The sequence below is a fragment of the Electrophorus electricus genome, chromosome 2 (assembly GCF_013358815.1).
Source record: "Electrophorus electricus isolate fEleEle1 chromosome 2, fEleEle1.pri, whole genome shotgun sequence".
Classification (NCBI taxonomy): Eukaryota; Metazoa; Chordata; class Actinopteri; order Gymnotiformes; family Gymnotidae; genus Electrophorus; species Electrophorus electricus.
Genome location: NC_049536.1, coordinates 12,544,356 through 12,563,203, shown reverse-complemented (window position 1 = coordinate 12,563,203; position 18,848 = coordinate 12,544,356). Strand labels below are relative to the sequence as shown.

At 40.7% G+C, this 18,848-nt stretch overlaps 3 protein-coding genes across 7 annotated transcripts; 2 read left to right on the top strand and 1 right to left on the bottom strand.

Annotated features, from left to right (window-relative positions):
* The first annotated feature begins 1,153 nt into the window (after nucleotides 1-1,153).
* echdc3 (enoyl CoA hydratase domain containing 3) lies at nucleotides 1,154-3,428 on the top strand. Of its 2 annotated transcripts, none has more exons than XM_027004030.2 (5): nucleotides 1,154-1,291; nucleotides 1,826-1,947; nucleotides 2,066-2,163; nucleotides 2,326-2,526; nucleotides 2,611-3,428. In XM_027004030.2, exons 1-5 carry the CDS (start codon nucleotides 1,158-1,160, stop codon nucleotides 2,941-2,943), a joined length of 888 nt encoding a protein of 295 aa, XP_026859831.1. In that variant the 5' UTR covers nucleotides 1,154-1,157; the 3' UTR covers nucleotides 2,944-3,428. The 2 variants fall into 2 exon arrangements, with proteins under 2 accessions (XP_026859831.1, XP_026859832.1); XM_027004031.2 differs by having other exon boundaries at nucleotides 1,199-1,311; nucleotides 1,800-1,947.
* Nucleotides 3,429-3,619: 191 nt separating this feature from the next.
* On the bottom strand, nucleotides 3,620-8,164 carry fbxo7 (F-box protein 7). Of its 3 annotated transcripts, none has more exons than XM_027004028.2 (10): nucleotides 8,142-8,164; nucleotides 7,379-7,501; nucleotides 7,038-7,233; nucleotides 6,305-6,568; nucleotides 5,610-5,754; nucleotides 5,437-5,520; nucleotides 5,238-5,333; nucleotides 4,752-4,928; nucleotides 4,472-4,518; nucleotides 3,620-4,156 (listed from the first exon to the last, which is right to left on the bottom strand). In XM_027004028.2, the coding sequence occupies exons 2-10, from the start codon at nucleotides 7,498-7,500 to the stop codon at nucleotides 3,848-3,850; spliced, it is 1,440 nt and encodes a 479-aa protein (XP_026859829.2). In that variant the 5' UTR covers nucleotide 7,501; nucleotides 8,142-8,164; the 3' UTR covers nucleotides 3,620-3,847. The 3 variants fall into 3 exon arrangements, with proteins under 3 accessions (XP_026859829.2, XP_026859828.2, XP_026859827.2); XM_027004027.2 differs by lacking the exon at nucleotides 8,142-8,164 and adding an exon at nucleotides 7,955-8,058; XM_027004026.2 differs by lacking the exon at nucleotides 8,142-8,164 and adding an exon at nucleotides 7,569-7,948.
* Nucleotides 8,165-13,178: 5,014 nt separating this feature from the next.
* On the top strand, nucleotides 13,179-18,707 carry rtcb (RNA 2',3'-cyclic phosphate and 5'-OH ligase). Of its 2 annotated transcripts, none has more exons than XM_027004083.2 (12): nucleotides 13,179-13,381; nucleotides 13,961-14,039; nucleotides 14,141-14,208; nucleotides 14,321-14,420; nucleotides 14,586-14,742; nucleotides 15,246-15,402; nucleotides 15,614-15,773; nucleotides 16,295-16,470; nucleotides 16,632-16,820; nucleotides 17,174-17,284; nucleotides 17,394-17,513; nucleotides 17,992-18,707. In XM_027004083.2, the coding sequence occupies exons 1-12, from the start codon at nucleotides 13,289-13,291 to the stop codon at nucleotides 18,097-18,099; spliced, it is 1,518 nt and encodes a 505-aa protein (XP_026859884.2). In that variant the 5' UTR covers nucleotides 13,179-13,288; the 3' UTR covers nucleotides 18,100-18,707. The 2 variants fall into 2 exon arrangements, with proteins under 2 accessions (XP_026859884.2, XP_026859885.2); XM_027004084.2 differs by lacking the exon at nucleotides 13,179-13,381 and adding an exon at nucleotides 13,396-13,552.
* The last annotated feature ends 141 nt before the right edge of the window (nucleotides 18,708-18,848 follow it).

The window sequence follows — 18,848 nt, the reverse complement described above, 5'->3', positions numbered from 1 at the left end:
GCTATTTGTTTGTTGGTTGATTTGGGCCAATATCTGCCAAACATGACCTCTCCCTAGCTACAGTTCACGAACACTAACCTAATACTAAAGGTATCTCTGTCAGTTAATGGAACTTTGATATGAAAGTTATAATTGGAATTTAAATAATAAAAAAAGATGTAAATGCAAATTACCTGGATTAGTTGTTACCTGGATCAGCCGGAATAGACAAGGAGCCTCAGAGAGCGTACTGTGAATCGTCAGACAAAATATACAGGCAGTTTTACTATACTAAAAAATATAAAATAATTGAATATTTGAATTGGTCTCTAACTAATACAAAAAATAAGTGAATGAATAAATAAATAGAAAAACAAATAGCTCAGTAAAAACCAATTGGAAATAATTATATTTACCTTCTTGTTAAATATCCTTGAAGAAAAACGACAACCATATGAATTTAAACCTTTGCTTGACCTCACTGGATATACAATATGGTCAGTTATGTACTTTAAATGAGCGTAACATATTTATATCATAAAATCCAAAGGAGAGCATTTAAAACAGCATTACGATATTTAAGAGTATTATGGTGCCTGACTCCCTCTTCTGGTGATTAGGTGTAGGGCACAGAGAACTGCCCACACCTTGCGCTACTGTTAAGAATTCACATATACTTTAGGTATTACATTCAGGACCATAGCTATGTTCAAATAGTAAAATAGATTCTTAACGTGTTGTACAACTTGGATGTTTCCATTGAAATGGCATGGTTTTATAGGTAAAAGAGCATTAACTGGCATTTCTTTTCCATTTAATGTTTTTCTAAAGATGTACAAACGTTGAAATAAATAAATGTAGAATTCACAGCGCATGGTTAATTGGCCTTGATCGATTCGTAAATATGATGCATATGTTGAGGGTGAAGTGAGTCGTATCGGTGTATTTCTCAGATCAGGGTCTAGTCACCCCACAGCCTGTGAGGCAGTGCAGACATTTTAGAACAAACATAATTTGTCTTTTAATAATTACTTTCGTGAGTTATAAAAAGTCGCAAGGAAAGGGAAACACATATTTTGACTGCTTTCATTCTGCGTCTGAAATGCATAGAGCGTGGGACTTTTATTTTGACATAAGGGTACTTTGGTTGCATCGCTTGATGGTCAGTATATTTCACTATGTCTGAAATGGTGTTTCGAAGGTTAGCCAGCCTCGCCTGTATAAGAAGGCATTTTTTGAGGTCTTCCCAACGGACACTCAGCACTGAAACGAGTCCCCCTCTGACCATACGCGAGCAAGAGGATGGAATCAGGTTCGAAGAGCCCTCGCTCGGTGAAGTTTTCATTGGCACCCTCATATCAGTCTGATCTACGCATTCATAAGACCCTTAAAACCTATTCAGAGCACAAGTCTTGCATTACGCATACTTCAAGAAAAGACCTTAATACCTAGCTAATGCAGTGCAAAACTGCAGGTTAACTGCATGCAAGTTCCTGTGATTTGTCAAAGGGTTTTACACGATTTCTAAGTGGACACCTAGCTTTGAAAAGTTTGAATTAGGTTACGTTAGTTACAGTTTAACTGACAACATTCTGGAGATAAGAATGTTGTCCTAGTTACGTTAATAAGTATTGAGGCCTCTGCAAGGTTTTATCTTAACGTGTCGTAATGTGACCAAAATTCCTATTACTGGCGGTAGCTACTAGAAAGGTACACTTGGTGCTCTGGCTTTTAAGAGGTTAATAGTTTACTTATGAATGTAATTAACCTAAATAGAAGCTCTGTTCTTTGGATAACCTTGTGGGACTCAACTCTTGTAGATTACAAGGACTTGCTCTAATTTTAGGAGGATCATTTTGAATAATCCAAAGAAGAGGAATGCCTTATCCCTTGCCATGATGACCTCTCTGCGGGAAGACATCCTGACTGATATTGATGATGAGGACCTCAGAGTCATTATAATATCAGGCATGTCATATTTGCCAAAGCTCATTAATCAACAATTAATTTAAGACACTGACTTTCTTTGGGAAACACCAAGGAATCTCTACGCACAGTATCTCCCTCTTTCCCTCTGCCTATGTAGCACGGGGTCCTGTGTTCTCCTCAGGTCATGACCTTAAGGAGTTGACCTCAGCACAAGGCAGGGACTATCACACTAGTGTGTTCAGTGTGTGTTCAGAGGTTAGACAATCATCACCTTTTATCACTTAATCTGCTTCAAAACACTAATATACATATTTAAAAGACTATTAGCAAGTATGTAAACTTCAGTACTCACAATAAAATAGGCTGGCCATTAAGTTACTGCAATCAAGCCCTTTGTTCACATTACTGTTGTTGAAGGTGATGACCCTGATTCAGGATATACCAGTACCTGTGATCGCCATGGTGAATGGCATTGCTACAGCAGCAGGCTGCCAGTTAGTTGCCAGTTGTGACATTGCTGTGGCAACAGACAAGTCAACTTTTGCAACCCCTGGTGTGAACGTTGGCCTGTTCTGCTCCACTCCAGGAGTGGCACTCGGGAGGGCTGTGCCCAGAAAGGTAAGCCCTTCAGGAGAACCCCAGAAAAATCATGTGAACATCATGTGAACATGGAGCTGCAGTCCTGTAGTCTTGTTTTCACAGGTTGCAATGGAGATGTTGTTCACGGGCCGCCCGATCACAGCGCAGGAAGCTCTGCTCCACGGGCTGGTGAGTAAGGTCGTGAGCGAGGAGCGTCTGGAGGAGGAGGCACTGGGTATCGCGCGGCGGGTGTGTGAGTCCAGCCGCCCAGTGCTGGCTCTGGGGAAAGCAGCATTCCAAAGGCAGATGGCGCAAGGCCGCGATGCTGCGTATGCCACTGCTGTGGCTGTCATGGTGGACAACCTGGCACTGCGTGACGGACAGGAGGGCATCAGAGCCTTCCTAGAGAAACGCAGGCCTATGTGGACTAACAGCACCGAGAAAGCCTACAAATGACTCCTACAGACAACTGTACAGCTAAACAACTGGGTTTGAAATAGAGGGGGCATAAACTCTAACACTGAGATGGCATAATGGCTTATTACAGAACAGTGTACTGATTTCTGTGGTGTGACAGCAAGGGTGGGATAACAAGATTTCCATGACAGCTTCCTGTTAGGGGCTCAGTCAGAACACAGGCACTTAAAAACCCTAGAGCTCCCCCAATCTGTAGTGCTTAAATTAACTTATACTTTTATTTTGAATCAAACGGATGCGTGAAGTACTTAAATATAGGCAGATTCGTTGTTTTCAAAAAACAAAACATCCATCAGTTGGCTACTCACTGTCCAGTATTCAGTGGCTGTGACTGAACATGATGCAATTTTAAGTCACTATTAAAATTTGAGAATTTGTGGGCTAGATGTATGTTTAAATATAACACATCTGTTATTACCAGATGGAGATGTTTAAACCCAATAAAAGTCATTGGTAAAACTTGATGCATGTGTCCATCTCTAAAAAAATTTAATTATATTTAATTATATATATATATATATATATATATATATATATATATATATATATATATATATATATATATATATATATATATATATATATATAAATAAAAATGTATATATTTTTTTGCATCTAAACTGGTGTGAACACACATCCTGCCAATTAAATTACATCCTTTGCATAATTGCTGATTTATTAAATACCATACAATTTCAAATGCTTATTTTGGTATCTTGCACCAGTAAGGCAGGGGAATAATAAACTGAATATCTGGCTCATCTCCAGAACAGGAAGAATGTACTTGCTGAATGTAACGTACAGACTGTTAAGTAGCAGTGTGAATTTACTTGCTTTAAATCTTATTAGTGTCTGTAAGACATGAAATAGAATCCTGGGACATTCAGATGAAACCTCTCCTGATGTCTGCTGGTCTGCTCCCACCTGGCCTCAGTGAACGCCGTCCAATGGGGATCCCAACACTTGGCTCATGACCTGGTAGTGGGCCAATTGGGTCATAGCGTGGGCGGGGCAGAATGCCTTGTGGGATAAGTCTCTCATCGTACTCGCCACCGATGATGCCAGGGGGGTATAGGGGAGCAGGGGCCATGGGGATGGGACTGAAAGGGTAAACTGGGCCCAAGGTGTAGGGGTAACATCGGACCCTGGATCTGCTCACTTCCTTCCTGTGCCTATATCTTTTTTTGTAAAGCTGTGGGAAAACAGTAATAATTCAGAAACAGACTGCATTCTTTTCTCAAAATCACCATTACACTCAGACAAGTGTATGCATTAAAACCAAAGCAAGAGAAGAAAATGAGTAAATTATTTACATAAATAAATTACCATACAATGAGAGTGAGAATACAGAATACATTGCATCACCACAATGGTAACTTTACAGAAAAAGGTAAAAAATATTTCCTTTAATGTTTTGCCTTTAATGTCACAAAACCCATCGTTTCTAGGACTGAAAGGACTGATATGAAGGGGGAAGTCAGCAAGCAGAACTCATTTATTCCCTCACCTCTTTCCAGTCTGTGTCTTTGTGCTCGGTGTCGGCTCGAATACACACTGCAGAAAAAGAAGTCAATTCCATAAATACATAAGACACAGTCACGTCCCAAAATGCCTCCAATGAACAGCTGAGTAGTGCCTTGAACTTCACAGTGGTACAACACAAGTTTAATGGCACTTAGCTAAAGGGGTCTGTTTAGTCACTACACTTACTGGGGGTAATGATGAGCCAATTCAAGACTCTGTGTATGTGTGCATTTGAGAGAGAGAGAAAGAGAATGTGTGTCCACCTCTGAAATCACGGTGCAGGATGTGCCTCCAGAGCGAGGGGTCATGTGTGGCAGAGTGCAAGTGTGTGCAGACTGCAGACAGTGAGAGGAGTGAACACACATCCAGTAGCCGCAAGATTCTCAGCAGCAACTCAGGAGGCAATGCAGCCAGACCAAACAGTGCAGGCAGTCCCAGCGCTGCACCAGCAGGGGGAGACACATGCAACATGCTCCACATTACACCAATCACACATAACCAACGGTACTGCTTTTGGAATTTTCTCTGGTCTTTTCTATTCTACTACATTTACTCAGAGGAGTTAGAGTTTGACAAAATGGATCTGATAATTAGAATACTGTAATATGATCATTTCATGTACATCTGTCCATCATTCTATAAAAGTAAAAGTATAAAACAGGTAGCCAAGAACTGCAATATCAGAGATAAAGGTGGAGAAGGATGAACTTGCTCTGATCTGTCAGCATCACTAATACACAACAGCCTACCTTCTCTAGCTGTTGCAATAAGTGGATAAGCCAACTGGTCCTTAAAAACACGAGAGAGCTTCTGCAAGTCTCTGTATACGGCTTCCCCATTCCCACCTGCACCAAGAACAAAGAACACGTTCAGTCACAGTGCCCTGGAAACACAGCATCTCCGAAATTGGAAGCAAATGAAAGAAAACTGATGTTCCACATTCTGCACCTGGCCACTCGTCAGTGACATAGGCAGCCGGTTTCAGCACCAGCTTCCGTGCACTCTCCACTGTGCTGCTCATCTTCAGAGTGGCTGTAAAGTGAAGATTCACAAAGAAGCCCATTGGCTACAAATACAATAGAAACACAGCCAATGGCAGCACTTTTGGTTAATCAATGTACCATTAAGGACGACCGTTTGGCCCATTGGCACGGCAACCACCAATGCCACGCTGTTCTCACAGAGTGGGTGGGTGTACTGCAGTCTGTACACGCCTCCAGCTGCACGCCACCCAGTGGGCATCTTTCCAGCCCTGACATCACAATCCTGCACAAAGAGCCATGCATAATCAGAGTTCAAACTCAGGACAGAACTAACATATTGCAACATTTTTCTTCCATTCCCTCATATTGCGTTGTCCTAGAATCAGACCTCACTAAATGTTTATTATTTTTAGAAAACAAAGCCCTACTGTGGCTTTATATACTTTAAACAAATATATCTTACAAAATGTATACAAGATAGAGCAGTGCTTCCAGCTGTCCATTGCTCTATGTCGTCTTTTCTATCCGTTAAAATGATGGCCAGAATGCACTTCAAAGTTGCAGTTTAGCTGGAGGGCCACATGTACTCTGGCAAAAAATTTCCAGTGTTCGTACCTAATAATAAATAGCTACAACGCTTGATACAGCCCAATCCAACACACAATTTTAATTCACTGTGGAGATACTTCTGCTAGTACTATGTTAACCATCAATCAACCCATACAGGATTACTTCTCAAAGATTACACAATGCCACTAAAACACATTCTGATGCTTAAATGACAGCATGCAGCAGAAGCCAGAGTACAGAGTGTATCCTGAATGACATCTGACCTGTGGTAGGAAGCCAGTCTCCAGGAGCAGCAAATGTCCTGCCACCAGCAGGCAGTCAGAGGCACAGTGGCACTGTGCGGCCTGAAAGAGCATGGCCAGAGAGTGAGGAACCTTCCCTTCCTCTGCCTCACAGCACAGCATGGGCTCAGGGATGAAGGGAGCCGCTGGCCCCTCCTCATCCTCCACTGTCGCCATCCCGTCCTCTGGTTCAGGATCACCTGTGTACTTGCTGCTGCTGCTGCTGCTGCTGCTGCTAGGGCCTGCCTGAAAAAAAACAATGAAGTTAGTACTTCATTAATGTCATCAAAACTGAACAGAAAAGGAGCTTCTGTGGGATTTAGCATACCCCACCTCCAACACACACATGCACGCACGCACACACACAGTGTCGCAGCTACAACAAATTGCCTGCTTGTGCCAGCATCAAGCAAAACTATTGCTGTAATTTCACTTTCATTTCACTAGCAAACACTTTCACATTCTTGTCTGAGAAATGAGAGCAGACATTTTGATGATGTAGCACATTTGCTATATTTTATATCACACAGTTTACAAGTTCCACACATCCACATGTGCCTATTGCAATCTGTAATAACATTCCAAAAACCACATAACTGACCAAAATATAAAAACAAACATTATACACAGCTGTGAAACGATTTCATTTTTATAAAGACCAACGCATTACACCTACAGTATACACTCAATTGTGGCCTTCATCTTTTCTCCTCACCTCACCACTGGAGCTGTGCTTGGCTGATGGTGTGTGACTCTGCTGGGTGCTCTGAGTGTTGGGAGAGGTGTGAGAGCTCTGAGGCAGAATCACGCAGATCATGTCCCCAGACACCACCCCACACGAGGAAAGGGTCTGGCCTGTGTCCACCAGGGGCTCCTTCCCATTCAGGGACAGACTGAATTCTGTGTCAGCACTGCAGGAAACACACACACACACACACACACACACACACACACACACACACACACACACACACACACACCAAAGGTGCTTTCATTCTCATTTCAAATTGTTTAGGGATTCAGCAAAAGCCTTATTTTTTACAAAGAGAAACTAACCTTAGACCAGTCGATGGCAACACAACCTCCGACACCCAGACGCTAAGTTCCGTCAGGGTTGGATCCGCTCCCTCCAGCTCCACGCGGCTAGTTTGCTTGTTGACCCTCACCCGTAACTTCATACTACACAAGCAAAAATGTCAAAGGGAGAGGAGTATACGGTGTACCTCCAGAAAATAGTTTTGCTTACCTTTAACAGCAGGATCTCCCTTCCCAGTGTCGTCTGTTTTATACAATCTGAATTTTTCCCAATATCTCATCACCAACACTCACCAATGTTACCCATGTTGGCTAGCTAGATAGCTAGATAACTAGCTACCTAAATATGATGGTTGCACGCTAACATGCGATAACGGAAGGTTGGTAGGTTAGCTAACTAATATTGGCTATGCTAGCTAGCTAACTCAGTTTGATTGCGTAAACATGTCAACGTTTTACAGCAACATTTTGATTAGTATTGTACGCAATACAATACTAAAAAAGTGCGCAAGAATACAAAAATAGTCGATTTAAATATAGCAAAGGCTTTGACTGACATTTAAAAATGGGGCAAATCTAGCTAGCATTGCTTGTTACCTGAAGTTTGTTGACAGAAACGTCACAAATTATCGCAGTGTGAAGACAGAAACGTTAAGGATTTAGTTTAGCTTATAAAATAAAGGTAGCTGGCGTTAGCCATGCTAACCTAAGGGCAAGAACATTCTCCAGTGAAGTTAGCAATTACGGTTTAGTTATTATCTTATAAACTTAAATTTAACGTTACCTCAATCAGACATAGTGCAGTCGACTTATTTTTTATTTACGAAATATTAAGAAAACCCAACTGTATATGTATAATACTGCCGCCTCTGAGCAGTTTTGGTATTGTTACAAACCAGCGATAGAATGTTATTAAAAGAAATCTTAAAACCATGATCGTATTTGAGCAGTGTGGCTTACAGAGGCTCTGCTGCTGGCTTGCTTTATTGCTATTGATTGACCCACCGAGAGTACTAGGAAAGAGGCGGTAGATATAACAGCGAATAATCAAGAAAGATATTGTTGCAGATAAGGATATTAACAAAAGATTAGAGCTGTTTAAGATAAGTAAAGAAAATTAAGAAGTCATCTCTATTGGAAGTTAATATGAACATCTGTACACGAACATACTAACATTCATTTTACATTTGCAAGATAAGGTTGTTTTTCTGCACCATCTTGTACCTGGCCTTACCGAGGTCTGCACAGGCTTACTCAGAGTCCTTTGTAAAGGCTGCTCTGCACACAGATAATTTTATACAGAATCTTTTAAATCTTTTAAATTTTATGTTAGCAATATTTCTCATTAAATGTTTATATGTTATGTTAGCAATATTTCTCATTTAATCACTCTTTTCATTACCTCATCTGTTTTGGGAATAATCTAGAATGATCTGCTTTACAGAGGCCTTGAGGACACCTGAACCTGTTCCCAGAGGTCCACACAGGCATCTATTCTATGCCATAATTCTTAGGCTTTACCTTAGGGTTTCTTATTCAGTGTCCAAACCTACAGTTGTTTTATTACTTTAGTACTTCACTACAATTTTAAAAAGGGATGTGGTTTCTGCATCAACCTGGAGGATTCTGCACTCTTTAAGTATCATATTAGCCACTGTTTTTTTATTAATATGTCAGCACCAAAGGGTTATTTGTAGTATACTAAGTCAGTACCAAAGGAATTATTGTAGACTGTTTATAGGTTAGTGTTTCTCAGAATAAATTGATTTCTTGTTGAATTTTCTTTTTCTTATTTTTTAGTGTGACATTAAGATAATTCACCAAAGAGGGATTTTCTCAAAATCTATTTTCTCATTTTTGCAAGGGGTGCCAATAATTGAGGACTGTAAAAACATAACATCAAGCTCCCTTAGACACAACAGTAAACTAAGAGCCCCCCAGTCTGTGAAAAGTCAAAGATCATTGATAACATTGAAAAGAGCAGACACAGTACTATAACCAGGAAACCTGGTTTAAATAACTAATTTATTATTTGCTTCCAGGTGAAACCTCAGTTGTGAAACAGTTATTCACAGCAGTTCATCTAAAAGCAGAAGATTGGAGATGTAGCCTGAGGCTTGTAATCATAAAGATACAGACCTGGCTTTTTAAGAACTGGAGTAACATCAACAGTTTTGAGACCGAGATAAAGCAGGTTGCAAAAAATCTACTGATAAGGTATGAGATACAAAGTCATATAAACTTTTTAGTGTGATTTTATTAGTGCTGCAGTGGCTTTTTTCTGTTAAGACAGCTGTCTACCTTGCTCTTGAGTTGAATGCCACAGCAGTTGGAGCCACTGGTCAGATCTATCTGCATATGTACTTTACCCATTTACTGACAGTGAATAATTTAGTCTTACATGTTCTACGATAGCTGTACTGTCAGTATATGTGAAGTCAAACAGACATATAGCATTGAATTACATTTACATTTATAATAACAGCATTTAGCATATGCTCTTGTCCAGAGAAAATTACAAACCAACAAATAACACTGTCAGAGATAATACATTACTCAAAAGCAATACATGCAGGGATTTGTTTTATGTATATAAATGTAGTGTAGGATTGGTGATTAAATAAAGTGCCCTGAAGCAGCTAGCAAGCATTCAAATGCTTCTGGAAGAGATGGGCTTCAATGTACAGGAAATTAGGTAGAGGAGGCAGGTCCATTTTTGGCTTTGTAGGCCAAGTGTCAGGGCGTTCATTCTGATGCAGGTGCCTACACAAAGCCAGTGAAAGGAATGCAGCGGTGGAGTGGTAGGGAAGTCTGAGTCATGAAGCTGCATTCAAGATCAGTTACAAAAGTCCAGTCATGTGAACGGGAAGCCTGCCAAGAATGAGCTTTAGTAGTCTGAGATGATGAGGCACTGGACAAGCAAATGAGTGGCTTCTCTGAAGAGAAATGGCCGAAACCTCCAGGTGTTATATATGAGAAACCTGAATATCCAAATCATGTTAGTAACAGGCAAAAAATGATAGCAGGTTGTCCAGGACCATGCCCAGGTTTCTTGAATTTTAAGATGGCATAATCAGAGCTTTCTTTAAAGAGATGCTTAGATCTCTGTGTGGTGAGATATCACCAGGAATCACCATCCTGCTGATTTGCATATTTTTTATTTGTTATGGGAGTTACCAAGGAAACCTAGCAAGGCATCCTTGTGGTTTCCACCCTTTGTTGATCTCATCATCACGACTAGCTACACAACATAAACACATGACACATCTGTTTGATGTTTATGAAGACCTATACTATTATGAAGAATAAACAGCGTTGCCCCGAATTAATATCTTGTCTTTCTGCTTGGGATTCACAGGAATAAATAAGCACAGAATTGTATTTTGAGATATAACAAAGTGGAGTGAAATTAATATTATGGATGTTTGCGTGCGCGCGTGCGTTTTGGATTTCTGCCTCAGGTCTCTTCCTTCAGATTTGTTTGCCTGGTTGTATTTCTCTCTCTGGATATTGGATTTTTGGACAGGCTGTTTCACTGGTGTTGTGGATTCTCGCTCCGGCTATGTTCTCTGCATAAATAAACTTCTTCCCTTTATCCATGAGCATCTTACCTGTTCTGAACATTACATAATTACAGTATTAGCAGACAGGCAAAAACTGATCTTACAGAGGAACAGGGATAGCCTATAAGTAATATTCAATCAGTAATTGGTATGAACATCTACTTAAACGAATCTTAGAATTCTCATAATTTCTTATACTTCTAATGGTGTTTCATTCATTTTCATTGGTTTAGCAGATTTCTCATACAATCTGACAATTTGACAAATCCCATTTCAAAACAATTTCTGACAGAAACATATTCACATTCTTCATAGGCTGAGATTTTTCAGGGAAAATTACCAGTTTTTATTTCTCTTTTACACTTCTGTAATACACAGTGCCATGAAGTACTGTGATACAACATGTCATAGTTGTCTTTTGGTGTAATTAAGGAGAATGTTCAGAATGTTCAGATTATTGTCAATTTGTTCCAAGATTGTGAGTCAGTCTCTAGACAGTAATTTTATAACTGCACCCAGGAAAAGCATAGAAACACTAGTGTTTCATCTGCTTCATCACTTGTGCTACAAAGTGAATACAATGTTCTACATAAATTAAATTTTATACATTAATTATTATTTTTTATTTTATGAGAGACGTAAGTTAGTTAGCTGTGTGTATATACACTTATATTTCTAACATGTTACTGTAGGGTGAGGTGGGATGGCCGAGCATCATCTGCAGAGGGGAAAGATAGCTGGATTGAATTAATGAGTAATTAAAATTTGTTACACTTCTTGTACAGTAGGTTGCCAGAGAGCGAGAGAGAAAGAGCGAGAGAGAGAGAGAGAGAGAGAGAGAGAGAGAGAGAGAGAGTTAGAGTTGTCATGGGGAAGCTCAAACGCTGTTTAAGAGGAAATCAAAGCTCTGCCTCAAGATAATCATCGTCATGTTACTACTCCCAGATCAGGATGTTACTACAGTAGCAATGTAGGAAAAGGGTAATAGGGAAATTGTATGAGTGTGCTGCTGTTTGTAAGTGTGCGTAAAGGTGTTTTGTGGAGTGTGTAAATTTATGTAATGGAGCTGTTGTGGAAATCTGACAATAAAGGCTCATGTTTATGATAATGTTTTGCATTGTATCATATAATTTTCTTTGGCCATGTGTGCACAAACTGTCTCCCAGCATCTCTGGGTTGTAAGAGACCATTTTCAGCATGGTCTAGCAGACTTCTATTGAGAAAATAAAACACAGAGTTGCTTGGTTTTAGAATATCTACGACAGCCTTACAGCCTCCAAATTGGGGCAGATGAAATTCCATTTTGCAGAAATCAAAGAGCATCAGCCACATCATTGCTGAAAACATGAGATGCAAGATTTTCTGTTAATTTTATCTGTTTATCTGCTTATAATTTATTTTCAAGCCTTGCTACATCAGTAACCTTCAATTTGCTCAGTTCCTCAATGCACTGCCACTTGATCTTCTTGCCAACTCTTGTCTGAAAAACATCACCCTCAGATACACAATTCCTCAACAGTTTAAGCATGTGGCATACATCAAACACTACATGCACCATCTGTGCTGGATATGCAGGCTGAGGGAATGAAAGCCTTATGTTTTTTGTAGGTCATTCTGATAACAATATACTACTTCGAAGAAAACTGGCAAGTTGGTCATGTCAATAAAACTACATGGATTCCAGTGGCATGAAACTTGTGAAGACATCGATGCGATTAATGATATATCTTTTCTGATATTCCTGTAGCTCTAGTTGTGCTGATAGTGCACAATGCTAACTAACACTTGGGTTATTGGTTTAATTCCCAAATAGCCCACATACTTTAAAACAAATAAACATGTAAATTGTTGCTGAATAAGTACATTTACCTGATGCTTTTATCCAAAGTGACAATTATGACTGAATACAACTTGAACAATTGAGGGTTAAGGCCTTGCTCAGGAACCCACCAGTGGCAATTTAGCAGTGGTGGGGCCTGAAGTGTCAATCTTCTGATTACAAGTCAAGTACCTTAACCACTGAGTTACCACTGCTCCTGACAAAACATCTGTCAAATTATGTAAATGTATTGATGTATTATTGTTGTATTTATTAGCTAAGTTAAACTGATTTATCTAAATTAAAAATTTACAAATTTAAAAGACATTTAATAATATGTAATATACCAATTCAAATTACCTATACTCTAAAGTGCTAATTATTTATAATACATCTATGCCAGTCCATTGCGAAAGGCCGAAGAGGCCGTGGGGGCAGTATAAAGCCCAGAGTTTTATTCACTGAACAAGAGAAGAAGTGGCTTCTTTATGTTATACAAACTGGAGAAATCGTTTATTATCTAATTGGTTTGAAACGCTAAAAATCACAATGAGTCGGTCTTACAATGATGAGTTGCAGTTTTTGGATAAAATCGACAAGAATTGCTGGCGAATCAAGAAGGGCTTCGTCCCAAACATGAAGGTAAATTAGCCTAGCTAAATGTTAGCAGCAGAAACGTGTCATAGCCTTCTAGCAAACTAGTTACTGACGTGGGTCTGACATGGATTAATCAGACAGACATACGCAATGTAAATCAGCTAACTAGCTAATTAACAAGAGCAGCTTTAGTGCTGTCTTGGCCATCACGTCCAGGTAAGAGTCAGGTATGCATTACGAGGATAGAAAATGCGTGTTTTTGCGTCAAAAACCACCTAATTTAGCTAGCTAACGAGGGTTAGCTGTGTAATAAGATGCTGTCGTATTACGCCAAACTCAAAGTCCATTCAAGTCGGTAATGAACTGTATGCAATCAACTTATGAAACTCGAATAGTTTTTGTTGCTGTTTATAGAATTGACAATATAACATTATGGTCAGTTTGCTTGTGTTAGTTTGTGAGTTAAATTAGGAGCTCAGTTGTCTTTGTACAGCCTACCTAACAGCGTTAGATAGAAGCTATCTAAATGAGCTGTCTGACAGAATTGCTCGTTATACTGCCAGATAGTTCCTGAAGTTATCATTGTGCTTCTGATTTATAAATGACATGTCCTGAATTCCAAAGGTTGAGGGTGTGTTCTATGTCAATGATGCTCTGGAGAAATTGATGTTTGAGGAGTTGCGAAATGCCTGCCGTGGAGGAGGTATCACCAGTTACATACATAACATTAGATTTGATTTAACAGATGGATTTTATCAGACAGTTGATCTTAGATAATATGCAACTCAACTTCTGTTCCCACAGGCATAGGGGGATTTCTGCCTGCTATGAAGCAAATCGGAAATGTGGCAGCTCTGCCAGGAATTGTGCACGTGAGTGCAACTCTTGTAATAGATGTATTGAGGTGTTTGTACTATTTAGGGCTGAGACTAAGTGTGCAGAACTGTTCATGCAATGTTATTTGTTTGACCATATGTTTCCTAGAGATCTATAGGCCTACCTGATGTCCACTCTGGATATGGCTTTGCCATAGGAAACATGGCCGCTTTTGACATGAGTGACCCCTCTGCAGTTGTCTCTCCAGGTATATGGCAAAGAACGGAGGACATTATTTGTAGAGTCAGACAGTTTGTATTTAGCAGTAAATATGGGTGTGAGGCTATATTATATAATGTGAGTTCTAATGCTTTTTATCATTACACAAGCAGCAGAATATGATGGAACACAATGCTGTACTTTGCTTGTGTAGGTGGTGTTGGGTTTGACATTAACTGTGGTGTGCGTCTGCTGAGGACCAACCTGGATGAGGGAGATGTGCAGCCGGTGAAGGAGCAGCTGGCACAGGCGCTGTTTGACCACATCCCTGTAGGAGTGGGATCCAAAGGAGTCATTCCCATGAATGCCAAGTAAACACTAGCAGCACTAGTTTTATTGCTTATTGGTCAAGGTAGTGAATCCAGTGGAAGTTATCAGTTAATAATGGGTGGCATGCGAAGGCCCTGTTGTCTCTCCTGTTTTTAAAGAGTTAGCTTGATAACTTTCAGGTTAACATGTCTGGGAAAATTTTGAAAATGGGAAAAAAATTAAAATTGTGATCTGAGTTACTATAAAAGTGCATCTCTTAGCATCTAACCTGTTTCACCAAATTTCCATCTCAAACAAAATGTAATATGATTACTGCCAATCATGAAAGTGTGCCCTACATGAAATTGATTCATCATGACTCATATCATGAACTGGTCTATGCACATTTCAGATCAGAATTAGAGTAACAAGGCATTTTTATGAAATACATTTTACTCTTTATACTTGCTGACACTACAAAATGACAAATGATTCCCCAGGTGTGCCATACATGAAAGGCAGTAAGGGGTCTGTTCTGCACTGCAGTGTGTGTTTGTGTGTGTAGGGATCTGGAAGAGGCTCTGGAGATGGGTGTAGACTGGTCCCTGCGGGAGGGCTACGCCTGGGCGGAGGATAAGGAACACTGTGAGGAGTACGGCCGCATGCTGCAGGCTGACCCCAACAAGGTCTCCTCCAAGGCTAAAAAGAGAGGCCTGCCACAGGTAAACACAAGCATGCGCGCACCCCCCCCCCCCCCCCCACTTTAACCCACTGTTCCATCCTCAATCACTGGCTGGGCTGCCCTAAAAACCTTTGCCTTGGCTAGCTGTTGTGGGTAAGGGAAGATGAATGGGAACCCACAAAGCCATTATAACCGGTCAAGTTTGGGCTCTTTATGACCATGTGTATAACTGGTTGGATGTTTCATAACAGTTAGGGACACTGGGAGCAGGGAATCACTATGCTGAGATCCAGGTGGTAGACGAGATATATAATGACTATGCGGCCAAGAAGATGGGCATCGACCACAGGGGCCAGGTGTGTGTGATGATCCACAGTGGGAGTCGTGGCCTGGGACACCAGGTAGCTACAGGTGCGTGCCCTCTTAAAAAGCTCTTGGAGCAAGAAGGACCGCTTGTCTTTGCTGCTGCTCTGGCTGAACAATGGCACCAATTTCCTTTTGAAGATATCCCATTTTATGTTTTTGTTACTACTCTCATAGTACTACGAGCAAGACTGAATTGTCTTGGTTAAAAATAGCCCACGTTACATAGGAATCCTATAGTGTGAAAGTGAATTTACAGTAAATTGCAGGTCAAAGAAATCAAACTCGGTAAATAAACCATGAGTACATTTCTTTGGCCTGTATACAGTGAAGAAAAATACCACCTCTCTAAAGTCTGCCCAGTCCAAAGAGTCCTACAAGTTTTGCTGACTATTTAGATTTTTGACCTCCATGGATCCATCTAACAGCACAACCAGTTTTCTCATTTCCATTTGCCTACATATGAAGGCCGGCAAGAGTTTTCAGTGTAGCTGCAATCATAACCACATGTTTGTCTGAGTGGTGGGATGGCATCCACTAAGCTTATTTTGGACTGGTATCTTGTGTAGATTCTTTGGTTGCCATGGAGAAGGCGATGAAGCGAGATAACATAATAGTAAACGACCGGCAGCTTGCCTGTGCTCACATCACCTCTCCTGAAGGCCAGGACTACCTGAAGGGCATGGCTGCGGCAGGCAACTACGCGTGGGTCAACCGATCATCCATGACTTTCCTTACACGCCAGGTGAGCTCCACTCCTACACCTTTCACTTGCAGGCATGCCCTGCCCCTTGTGCGTTCCATACCCAATGCGAGCTGCTCCCATTCATTCTGCTTAGCCCAGCTAGAGTGAAATGTTTAATGTTTGATCCTTGTCCCAATGGCTGGTATCCTTCCCCACCACAGGCCTTCTCTAAAGTGTTCAACACCACACCGGATGACCTGGACATGCACGTGATATACGACGTGTCCCACAACATAGCAAAGGTGGAGGAGCACATGGTGGATGGGAAACAGAAAACACTGCTGGTGCACCGCAAAGGCTCCACGAGAGCCTTCCCCCCTCACCACCCTCTCATAGCTGTAGACTACCAGGTAACAACTCCACACCACTCAGTTATGCAGGCATTAAGAAATGGTTTGGCCAAGAGTAAAGTAAAAAAAAAAACACACAAAAAAATTTAGAAGTATTTAAAAAATTATGTTTATCACCCCATGTGGGTGTCTGATATTTCCTTTATTAGACACTGGAACTATGAGGCTGTCTCTACAGAGGCCCCTGTTCTGTACATAGATCATTTTGTAAGGATACAGAATCTGTGATCCTTTGCTGCGATCAATAACTTAAACTTTTTTTTTTTTAAATGTTGTTGTTACCCTGATTCCTGTTTGTATTTCTCTCTCTCTCTCTCTCTCTCTCTCACTCTGTCTTCTGTCCTGCTTCCCAGCTCACTGGTCAACCTGTGCTGATTGGAGGCACGATGGGCACCTGCAGCTATGTGCTGACGGGCACCGAGCAGGGCATGACCGAGACGTTTGGCACAACCTGCCATGGTGCTGTGAGTGGGACAGGCCACAGGGATTTTGAATAAGGCGTACACAAAAGCTAATGCTTCAGATTATCCTAATTCATAAAGGCACATGATGTGTTTGCGTTTTCAACTTAAGGGCCGAGCACTGTCCCGAGCCAAGTCCCGTAGGAATCTGGATTTCCAAGATGTTTTGGATAAATTGGCGGACATGGGCATTGCCATCAGAGTGGCTTCACCCAAACTGGTCATGGAGGAGGTGAGCAACAGACTAAAGAATTGATCTCACACAGATGTGCTTTACTCTACCACATTAGCCAGGATACATTAAAGTGTTTGGGTTCACTACAGCATGACCAAGTGGGCCAAGGTTAGTGTGATTTTTATTTAATGAAAGCCTTAGATGACAAGTGGATATTTACAGAAAGACTCTTGTCCTCAGAAGGACATTCAAAGATTGAACACATTTGATCCATAGCAGGGTGAGCTCTGGCTATTGGGACCCTGAAGTTTGAAGGGATGGGTTAAAATCAGCTGCTGCACAAACAGGAAAACCAGGCCTGATTTTGTTTGCTTCCAGTGTATTCAACAGCATTTGAAGTTTATGCTTAATGGAAAGATTGAAGTTTTGTAATGTCTACCTAAAAGAAACAAATAGTAAGAAACTTTGCTGTAACTGTGTTAAGTTTTGATTCTCACTGTTAAAAGCCTATACTGGTTGCTTGTGTCCCCTTCAGGCTCCTGAATCTTACAAAAACGTGACGGATGTGGTGAACACGTGCCACGAGGCCGGCATCAGCAAAAAGGCCATCAAACTCAGACCCATCGCTGTCATTAAGGGTTAAATGCAGAGGCCTGACTACCATCACCGCAGGGTTAAACCCAGAGAACACTTCCAAATGCCACCAGCAGAACCTGCTGCGTGGAGGAAGAACAGAAGGGAGAGGTTCCTGCTCCTGCTGTAAGACCTCTGCACGCTGTTTACAGGGATAGGCCTTTCCCTACATCTAGGTCATATTGCACAGAGGAAATAAATAAAAAACAAACACACCCACCAGACTGGGAAGAGCTGATTAAGTTGTTTTTTTTTTTTTTTTTTTTACTTAGCTTTATTCTTATAAAGTCTGAGTGAGTGAAAATAGTATCTTCTTTGTCAGATTAAAAAGGAGTTTGTGAAAAATAAAAGCAGCAATGTTAAATCCTTGTTCTTCTAGTTTACTACATAGTGGCTTCACACTGCAATCTGACAGTAATGCCACAAAAAATATCCATTAAACAGTAAAGTAACATTAGAAATGCTTTAGTAGTAGTGACAAAAGATTGATGCATATGTGATTATTTTTTATATCAGCTAAGATATCTTGGTGCAAAAAAGTGTACACCGTCTTTTTGAAAGTTTGGTGCAACTTTGGCATCTTGGGTACAGACCGCATTAAAGTTGACATTTCTTTTAGGAATTGGAACAGTTTGTTTTGCAAGATGGTGCACTGATGTCCCATTATGATGTGATGAGTGGCTTTCATTGAAGAAAGCTTGTTCCACACTTCTGGGCCCAAGACCCAATTTGTATTTATTCCCTGAATACATGAATTGA

Excerpts from the sequence above, each read along its gene's own strand:
- echdc3 (XM_027004030.2), top strand. The coding sequence starts at position 1,158 with ATGTCTGAAATGGTGTTTCGAAGGTTAGCCAGCCTCGCCTGTATAAGA. Across the intron at positions 1,948-2,065 it reads CAGAGTCATTATAATATCAG|CACGGGGTCCTGTGTTCTCC; the intron begins GCATGTCATATT and ends CTGCCTATGTAG. Across the intron at positions 2,527-2,610 it reads GGAGGGCTGTGCCCAGAAAG|GTTGCAATGGAGATGTTGTT; the intron begins GTAAGCCCTTCA and ends TTGTTTTCACAG.
- fbxo7 (XM_027004028.2), bottom strand. The coding sequence starts at position 7,500 with ATGAAGTTACGGGTGAGGGTCAACAAGCAAACTAGCCGCGTGGAGCTG. Across the intron at positions 7,234-7,378 it reads TTGCCATCGACTGGTCTAAG|TGCTGACACAGAATTCAGTC; the intron begins GTTAGTTTCTCT and ends TGTTTCCTGCAG. Across the intron at positions 5,755-6,304 it reads AGACTGGCTTCCTACCACAG|GATTGTGATGTCAGGGCTGG; the intron begins GTCAGATGTCAT and ends CTCTTTGTGCAG.
- rtcb (XM_027004083.2), top strand. The coding sequence starts at position 13,289 with ATGAGTCGGTCTTACAATGATGAGTTGCAGTTTTTGGATAAAATCGAC. Across the intron at positions 15,403-15,613 it reads AAAAGAGAGGCCTGCCACAG|TTAGGGACACTGGGAGCAGG; the intron begins GTAAACACAAGC and ends GTTTCATAACAG. Across the intron at positions 16,471-16,631 it reads TGACTTTCCTTACACGCCAG|GCCTTCTCTAAAGTGTTCAA; the intron begins GTGAGCTCCACT and ends TCCCCACCACAG.